The 8,994-nt window shown below is 49.9% G+C and overlaps 1 protein-coding gene across 1 annotated transcript in view; it reads right to left on the bottom strand.

The window, feature by feature from the left end:
• Positions 1–942: 942 nt before the first annotated feature.
• Positions 943–8,994, bottom strand: part of magixa (MAGI family member, X-linked a) — a gene marked incomplete at both ends in the record, with an annotated part of 31,029 nt that continues 22,977 nt past the window's right edge. The window contains 6 exons of the mRNA XM_083676018.1: positions 943–1,692; positions 1,807–1,934; positions 3,220–3,358; positions 3,590–3,736; positions 3,866–3,942; positions 4,592–4,792. Coding sequence (XP_083532144.1) covers positions 943–1,692; positions 1,807–1,934; positions 3,220–3,358; positions 3,590–3,736; positions 3,866–3,942; positions 4,592–4,792 — 1,442 coding nt within the window. The remainder of the gene's footprint in view (positions 1,693–1,806; positions 1,935–3,219; positions 3,359–3,589; positions 3,737–3,865; positions 3,943–4,591; positions 4,793–8,994) is intronic.

The following is an 8,994-nucleotide window of genomic DNA, read 5'->3' as shown; positions in this document are numbered from 1 at the left end:
CCTCATTCCATTCCATGCCTTACAATGAGGCTGTCCACTGATTTCTAGGCCCACTATCCTCCATTGATTAGTTCAAGTGGCAAAGTATGTGATGTATTAGAACACTCTTAGTAGTGCATTCCTAGAATGACACTCTCCATACTTGTTTTTGGTAAACACCGGCTACAAAAAGCAAAAAGGCACCAGTAGAGGTCCGAGACTGATCACTTGCCTCTATAAAGAGTACTTCAACTGTACTTGTGTTGTACTGTTCCCAAGCTATCACAGAACATCACCACAAATCAGAACGACGGGGGGAGGGAGGTTACAATCCAGGACAAGCAAGCAAGCAAGCAAGCAAGAGGCAAATCATATTTGTTTTCCTCTCCATTCATCGACATTAAAATAAATCAGTCAACATAATCAAGTGTCATGCTAAACTAAAATAAACGACAAAGGAAGAAATAGTATAGAAGACATAACAGTTGGTGGCTGTTCGTTAAGTACTTTGTCTATACAATGTTAGCCTCTAGGTGGCGGTAGAACTCCATTTTGGTTTGTATATACTGAAAAAGGTATTTTATACAGTTGTTATTACTTGCATATCCATATTCAAAGGAGTTATGAGGATGAGGATGATGATGATTATGATAATGTTGATGACAATACAACTCATGATGATATTAACACAATGTTATTAATACCTAATGTGATTGACACATTATTGACAGTGAAAGCAGAGTAGAAAGACTCAGGGAATGGTCACATTGAGTCATAATAGATGGTGGGTTTGGTGGTGGTGGTGGGGTAGTTGGGGGGTGGGGTGGAGTAGTGTTGTTAAAGGGGGGGTTGTGCAGTAGAGGGTGTGTGGGGGGTGTGTGTGTGTGTGTGTGTGTGGAGGGGGGGGGGGGGGGGGGGGGGGGGGGGGGGGGGGGGGTGGCTGTCCCCCGTCCCTGGCAAACTCTATTTCTGTCCAGTGCAGCCTATTCCTTCACGCCCTCTCAGCCTGCTCCCCTCTAAGACCTGAGAGAGTTTCTGCTGGCTGGGTTTGAGCCAGTGGCCAGGGCCGGGGCTGGGGCTGGGGCCGGGCGCCTGGGGGGCCGGGTGGGGAGCGTAGAGGAGGCGGGGGGATGGCTGCCGCTCCTGGGTGGCGCTCCGGGGGTCCCTCCACTCCAGCCCCGGCGGGAGTCCGGCGGTGGACACCCCTGAGATGCTAGCCGCCGACACGCTCACCTCCGATAGGCTGACCGCCGACTCGGTGTCGGAGAGATCGGCGTCCAGAGGCATGAGGAAGGAGAAGGGCGCCCGCTCCGCCGTCCCAGCATCCTCTGCTGCTCCCACAGCCTCCGCCTCTGACCCCTGGAACTCCGCCTCCCCCTCCTCCCCCCAGCCTCCCGCCCTGTCTCCCGCCCCTTCTACCTTGAGCTGCGTCTCGCTGGGTAACACAGGGCTAGGTTGGGTCTGCTGCCTCTCTGTTTTATAGATGCTCTCCTCCCTCTCTCTCTCCCTCCTCCTCCTCTCGCTCTGCGCATCCCTGCTCCTCTGCTTCGTCCTCTGTTTGGTCCTCTGTCTCCCTCCCCAGGCTCCCCCCTCCGTCTCCTCCGTCTCCCCACCTGTCTCATACCTGTCCCAGGTCTTCAGCGCGCTCTTGGGTAAACTCTGAGTGCGTTTCCCCTCGTCGTGTGACCTCTGACCTCGGCTACGGCTAACCACCTGACTGTCCTCCAGCCAATCCAGGTCTGTATCTCTTTCGTCTCCTCCTCCTCCTCCTCGGCTACTCTTTCCCCCCAGGCTACCTCCCTTCCTCTGCCTCCCTTTCCTCTCCTCCCCCCCTCCTCCTTTCTCCACCTTTCCTCCGCCCTTTCTTGGCAGAGAGTGTGTGTGATCTACTGCAGCCACACCCGGCTTCTCTGGGTAGAGAGAGAAGGGGGGGGAGACGGCTCTGGGCTCAAGGTCTGAGGACAGAGAACAGAGAGAACGAGAGAGAGAGAGAGAGAGAGAGAGAGAGAGAGAGAGACATTAAAGAAAAATACTTCAGGGGTGAATTTCCGGAAAGCTTTGTAAAGCATCTTAAGTCTGGAGTAAGCTATGGCTGTAAAGATTATCTAAGTGCTACAAAGCTTTTGGGAAACTCAGCCCTGAACACTTCCCACTGTTAGAAACAGTGTTGTCGCCAAATATGGAAAAAAAACAATTAACAATGAGTTTGGATGAAACGAAACAGAACAAAGACAGAGGACAAACCAAACGGCCTTCCAGCTCTGAAACACTGTTGTGTTCATTCTAATCTTTTTTCGCTTCTAATCTGTGCCCTGAGTCACTGTTGCCTTGAGATTAGAAACATAGTGAATTTCAACAGAAAATGCAAGGAAGGACACATACTGTTTGAGTGTGCTATCATTCTAAACGTGTTACTGAACAGTACGAAAACTGATTTCTTTTTTTAAAAAAGAAATTCGCCACAGTTTTTCGTCCGGTTTTAACTTGACGTGGATGAGGGATACAAGCATGCACGTATCTCTGGAGGACACGATGTCACGATGGAACACTCCACGTATAAGGCAGGGCGACGAGAAAGGCGAAGGCCGGCGTAAACGTAAAGGTGATGTGGAGAAACCAAAAAGAATGGCAGGAACTAACAGGAACGGTTACCAACCGCGTATTCTCTGTCCGGCCAATCACATAGAAACAAGGCTCTCCTTGCTTGGAGTTGGTCATACACAGAGACAGGCTGGAGAGCTCCACTGAGAGGCAGCATGAGAGAGAGAGAGAGAGAGAGAGAGAGAGAGGAGGGGGGGAGGGAAGAAAGAGAGGGAGGGGGGAGGAAAGAGAGGGAGGGAGGAGGGGGGAGAGAGAAAGAGAGGGAGGGGGGGGAGGGAGGAAACAGAGGGAAAAGGAGAGGAAGAAGGGAGAAGGAAAGGAAGGGCAAAAGAGTGAGGGAGGAGAGAGAGAGGGAAGGAAAGGGAGGGGGAAAGACAGACAAACCACGGAAGGAAAGGTCAGGAGAAAGAGAAACAGACAGAGAGAGAGAGAGAGAAAACAGGAAAAGAAGAAAAAAAACCAGAGTGTCAAAAGTCATGACAGAGAGATACAGGAATCAGAGGATAGCAACCAAAACAGATGAATAAATCAAGTGAACGCATCCCCCCATAAGAACAGGTCGATAACAAATCTGAGAAACAGATTAGGATTTGAGAAGGTAAGGTACCAAATTCCCCTCTCCCCTCCCTTCTCTCTCACCGTAGTCAGGGACATATCCGTTGCCTTTCTTGAGGACCAGGTGGATACGGTGTCCTCCCCTCCGTATCTGTTCCACAGCCTGGCTGTGGGTCATCCCTCCTGTGCTGTCCCCGTTGATCTCCACCAGCTGGTCACTCACCTGCAGGACACAGGACAGTACTGAGGTCACAGGTCTCTGTCACACACACACACACGCACACACACACACGCACACACACGCGCACACTGTACACGCCTGTGCACGCACACACACACTCACACGCACACACACACACACACACACACACACACACACACACACACACACACACACACACACACACACACACACACACACAGGGAGGGATAGAGAAGGACAGCGTTGCCTCACCTGTATCTTTTTGCTGCGCGAGGCCGGCCCCCCCTCCATGAGTCCCAGCACGTACAGGCCCATGTTGTACTCACTGCCCCCCCGCAGACTGAAGCCGAAGCCCGTAGGCCCCCGCTCCAGATCCACACTGTAGTACCGCTGGTCCTGCTGGGGGTGGGGGTGGGGGGGGAGGAGAATCACTACACTGGGCTTTTAAAGAGACAAAACAGACAACAATGGAACACAAATGAGAGGGAAAACGCCACGTAGAAGAAAGCAAGCAATATTTGACCTTACCTTTGGTCTGCCTCTGTGACCTTTCCTTGTCCGGCCCTCAGTATCCAACTCTGTGGCTTCTGATAGGCTAGAGGAGTCTGAGGAGAGAGAGAGAGAGAGAGAGAGAGAGAGAGAGAGAGAGAGAGAGAGTTGAGAGTTGTTGGTGCTTACAGTAAAACAGAGAAGTGGGAGTAAATGGATGTGTTATCTAAATACACCATCTATTGGAATGAGTGTGAAGTGCAAGGAGTTAAGCTAACTGTTTATGTTGGTGTGTGTGTATAAACATCACTGTTGCTAGAGTGGTGAGGATGGTGAAGGTGGGGGTTTTGCCTACACAGCACAGTATCTTGAAGTCTTGAAGTGTGTGTGTGTGTGTGTGTGTGTGTGTGTGTGTGTGTGTGTGTGTGTGTGTGTGTGTGTGTGTGTGTGTGGGTGTGTGTGCATGTGTGTGCCTACACAGCACAGTATCTTGCTATGTGTGTGTGTGTGTGTGTGTGTGTGTGTGAGCATGTGTGTGTGTGTGTGTGTGTGTGTGTGTGCATGTGTGCATACATGTGTGTGTCTGGATGTGCGTGGATGTTACAGTATGTGGTGTGAAGAGGATCGTACTGATTTCCATAAATCCAGGTAAATAAAATAGATCCTAAAAGTGTTTTATATGGGGTGTACATTCATAGGTGTCGTTCAGTGTGTGTTTGTGTGTGTGTGTGTGTGTGTGTGTGTGTGTGTGTGTAGAATGCGTACTGGTGGTGGAGCGGGGGACGATGGTGAGTCGGAGGGTGTTCCCGGCCCGGCGTAGCATCTGGGCGAGGTCGCGGTGGGGCAGCGTGACCACGGAGCGCCCCTCCACCGCCTCCAGCTGGTCCCCAGGCTGGATCTGACCGCTCCGGGCCGCAGGGCTGCCCCTCCGCACCGTCACGAACCGGTGGGGCAGCATGGACGAGGCTGCACGCACGCACACACACACGCACACACATACGCACACACGCACAGACACACAGACACAGACACACACACAAACATGAACACACACACACCCACATACGCACAGACACACACACGAACATGAACACACACACACACACAGACACACACACACACAGACACAGACACACAGACGAACATGAACACACAGACACAGACACAGACACACACACACACACACACACACACACACACACACACACACACAGACAGATGGAGAAAAAGAGAAAAGACATAGCAAGGTCAGTATCAAAAGAGGAGAGACACAGGGACAGAGAGGCAAGTTGGTACTCATGGTGACACAGGGAACAAGATAAGCCCAGGTAGGCCCCAGTCACCCAGGTCTACACACACACACACACACTGTACAAAAGACGACATCACAGAACAGGAGCCGCAAGTACTGTACAAGGACAATTCAGAAAGCACAATTCCGAAAGTCTGCTCTATTTTCTCTTTCCCCCTGTAGAACACGGAGGGTCTGCATACAAAAGCGCCACGCAGCGAGCGAGGGGTGCAAAAATAGTCGCCGTCGTCTCCCCCGTCTGCGACAGCGCTGCTAATAATTGATGTCTGATTAAATAATTGAATGAAGGGCAACTTCCAATAGCGGTATGAAGTGATGCTACGGTATGCTTCAGTGGACAGTGATTCAGTGTGTCGCAGGGTCCACCTCTTCTATTTGCGGTTCAGCACAGCAGATGGTCTGGAGTAAGAGAGAGGCGGCCCGGGGGTGTCGACAAAAATGTATTCCGTGTAACTTCTACATCTGTAGAGGAAGTGGAGGAACATCCCGAGCTCAGGGGAGGCTGGTGGAGCTAGACAGTCGGAGGACGGGCTCGTTGCGTAACGCACGGAACGGAATGAGGAACGTTACAGCGCGTTACAGCGAGCCCGTCCTCCGATGTCTACCTCCACGCGTGTTGGATGCCATTCCTCGCTAGGTTCCGTGCATTGCAATGAGCCTGTCCTCCGATTTCTACCTCCGCCAGCCTCCCTTGCTTTAGCGAACACGTCCATGTATGGATGTGACAGAATCTACAGAACATTCTGTCCATATAGCGAATAGCGCTGTCTTTTTTCAGTGTGAATGAGCAGGGAATGAATATGACTGAGAAATTGTGTGGTTTTGGGTTGGATCTGAGGAAATGTATTCTAGTATATCAGTAGCAGACATGATGTGCAACCCTGTCCTGGTCCAGGATCTGTAGGTACTACAATGATGTTGATGTGCTTTGGCACGATAACTCTTACTAGACTGCTGTACTGAAACTAGGCTAATGTAACCCTGTCTCTCTCTCTCTCTCTTTCTTTCTTTCTCTCACTCTCTCTCTCTCTTTCTCTCACTCTCTCTCTCTCTCCCTCTCCCTCTCTCTCTCTCTCTCGCCCAGAGAGAGAAAGAAAGAAAGAAAGAAAGAAAGAGAGACAGAGCGAGAGAGAGATAAGGTGGAGGGGGGTGGGGGTCTCAGAGAGATTTTCTGCTGAAAGAAAGAGGATTAAACATGGTGAACATGGACAAAGTGCAGTGCCAAGCTCTGACATAGGTCAACCTACGGTACCTCTCCCACACGCAAGGTTTTAGCTCTGCTCTGATAGACAAGAGATATCTGGAATGTTCTGTTTCGAAAGGTCTTATACAGGACAGCACAGGGGGCAGGACCCCCAAACAGTCTCACGTGGTCTTGTACCAGCGGAGGCTGGTGGTGGAGGCAGAAATTCGGAGGACGGGCTCATTGTAATGCATGGAATGGAATTGAACGAGGCCGTCGTCCGATTTTTGGGCCTCCACCACCAGCCTCCCCTGTCTTGTACCGTACATAAGGCTTTCGCCCTTCTCTCCTATTACAAGGAAAGAGACGTCCGGAAGATTCTGTTTCTCGTGGTTTTGTACAGTGGGCTACACAGGGCAGGACAACATGATTTCAGATGGGCAGTTTCAGATGCTGGTAATGGACTATGTCCAAGAGACTGCTTATGCTTCACCAAGCTCATTGTAGTGCTTCAGTTGTACACTTTTTATTTCTTTGTACATTTTGTTTGAAATGTCTTTCTTGTTGTGTGTCTTGTGTCAGAGAGACTCCCCTACATAATTCATTTAAAAAAAAAAGAAGAAACATAGAACATATGCTGAATTTTATTTCAAAGCAATGTCAATGTCAATGTTTTTTTTATGTTCACTGAACTTGAAACACCAGTGTCCCCTATTTGCCCTAACATCCTAACCCTAACCCTAACCCTAACAATCTGACGGACAGGAAAAAAAAGTGTGTTTGACAATGCCTGAGTACGCTCACTAGTGACCAACGCTCAACGATGCCAGATCCCCTACTCATCCCTACCCCTCCAAGGCTTCCCCACAGCAAACAGCACCGCAGAGGAGGGGGGGGGGGGGGGGGGGGGGCGCCATTAAAAACCAAAACATCGAATGAAAGCAGCCATGTTCGGTTTTATGGATCCCCTGATTAGCCCATTGCTGGTAATAGTCACATACAGCCCTGAAGGCACTGCAGTATCGAATGTGTGAGAGTTTACCACATGCTGTTAACAGCTGTCCAGGACACCCAGAGTTCCCTTACCCAATGCATAGAGTACACATGAGATTAGAAACCTGGAATCATAAATCACATATGGTACCATTTCTACAGTACCCTCTAGGGCTAACCCTGGTCAAATCACAACACTAACCAACTATCACACAGGGAACCTGATGCTTTAGTTCCTGTTTCTGGGGGGAACCTTATACTGGATGGTACATACTGTACTGTTGTTGTCGATACTGTAGGTTCACCAACAGGTTTCCTCTATGTATTCAATACTGAATGGCAACCGGTGACCCGTAAACAAATCACTCAGAAATTGCCTACAGCACACACGCAAATACATACTGCAGGAAACATACAGTACATACCACGTGTGTTCGATACCATTCCTCGTTCCGTTTATTACAATGAGTCCGTCCTCCGATTTCTACCTCCACCAGCCTCCCCTGATACATACACAATCAATGATTGGCCGACATTTCGCTTTAGCCCCTGTGAGAGTAGAAACTAACCTCCTGTATCCATTTTGTTTGTGACTTTGATGGTCTGCAGTTTGAGTTCCTCTCTCTGTGTCCATGGTAGAGTCAATATTAGCACAACCATCGGTCTAAACTCTGAACACAAACACCACAGCTCCACCACTTTCACAAAGTACACACTGAAACACACACACACACACACACATACACTCACACACACACGCTCCCGCCAACGCCACAACTGTGAGTCAGGCTCATTACGATTTAATGTTGAGGTATAAATATGATATTTGATGTTGTCGCTGATGCCCTCCTTTTTTGCATGACCGAGAGCATCGCCGTGACGACATGTTCCTCCTTTCAACCTACATTAGCGGGAACACGGCTATCGGTGCTGTCACTTCCTGTAGCAGGAATCGAACACCCAAGCCGACTGAGGAAATCACTAATGTGACACTGCAATTAAGCCTTTTAATCTGGAAACAAACTGAATAACTTAGACATGTTTCAATATGGCCGAGCGTTAAGGAGTGGTGTTGATGTCAAGCGTGGTGGGGTTACTGCTGTATGTTTCATGGATATGAGTCTAGTCTGGTGTCAAACGGTGGGGTGGAGAGGGGACAGTACAGCCGTGTGTTGAAGAGACGTTGTTCCACTGTTGTTGAAGGGGTTTTCGAGAGCCGTGCTGTAGACTACATGAAGCAGAACGCAGGTGAGGGCCTGCTCACTCCACTGTGTAATCAGACAGAACTGAGCACACACGCACGCACGCACACACACACACACACACACACACACACACACGCATGCGCACACACACACGCACACACGCATGCGCACACACACACGCACACACGCTTGCGCACACACACACGCGCATGCGCACACACACACACACACACACGGACACACACACACACACACGGGTGATCACAGAGGTAGCGAAAGTGCTCAATAATGGATCAACAAATCATCTATGAGGAGCTGCAAATGCATCTGTTATTAACGTCGTGTAAAACACCTCTGTTACACCCTACAGTACTTAGCGACAGGCCTCAAATAGAATCCAGTGGCCAGCAGCAGCCCAAATGAAATTGTTTAGATTAAATGAGGTTCTAGTTCATGAAAAATACCCTCATTCCCC

Source organism: Argentina silus (assembly GCF_951799395.1).
Source record: "Argentina silus genome assembly, chromosome: 8".
In the NCBI taxonomy this organism is placed as follows: Eukaryota; Metazoa; Chordata; class Actinopteri; order Argentiniformes; family Argentinidae; genus Argentina; species Argentina silus.
The sequence above is the reverse complement of the archived record's forward strand: the minus strand, read 5'-3'. Positions and strand labels throughout refer to the sequence as shown.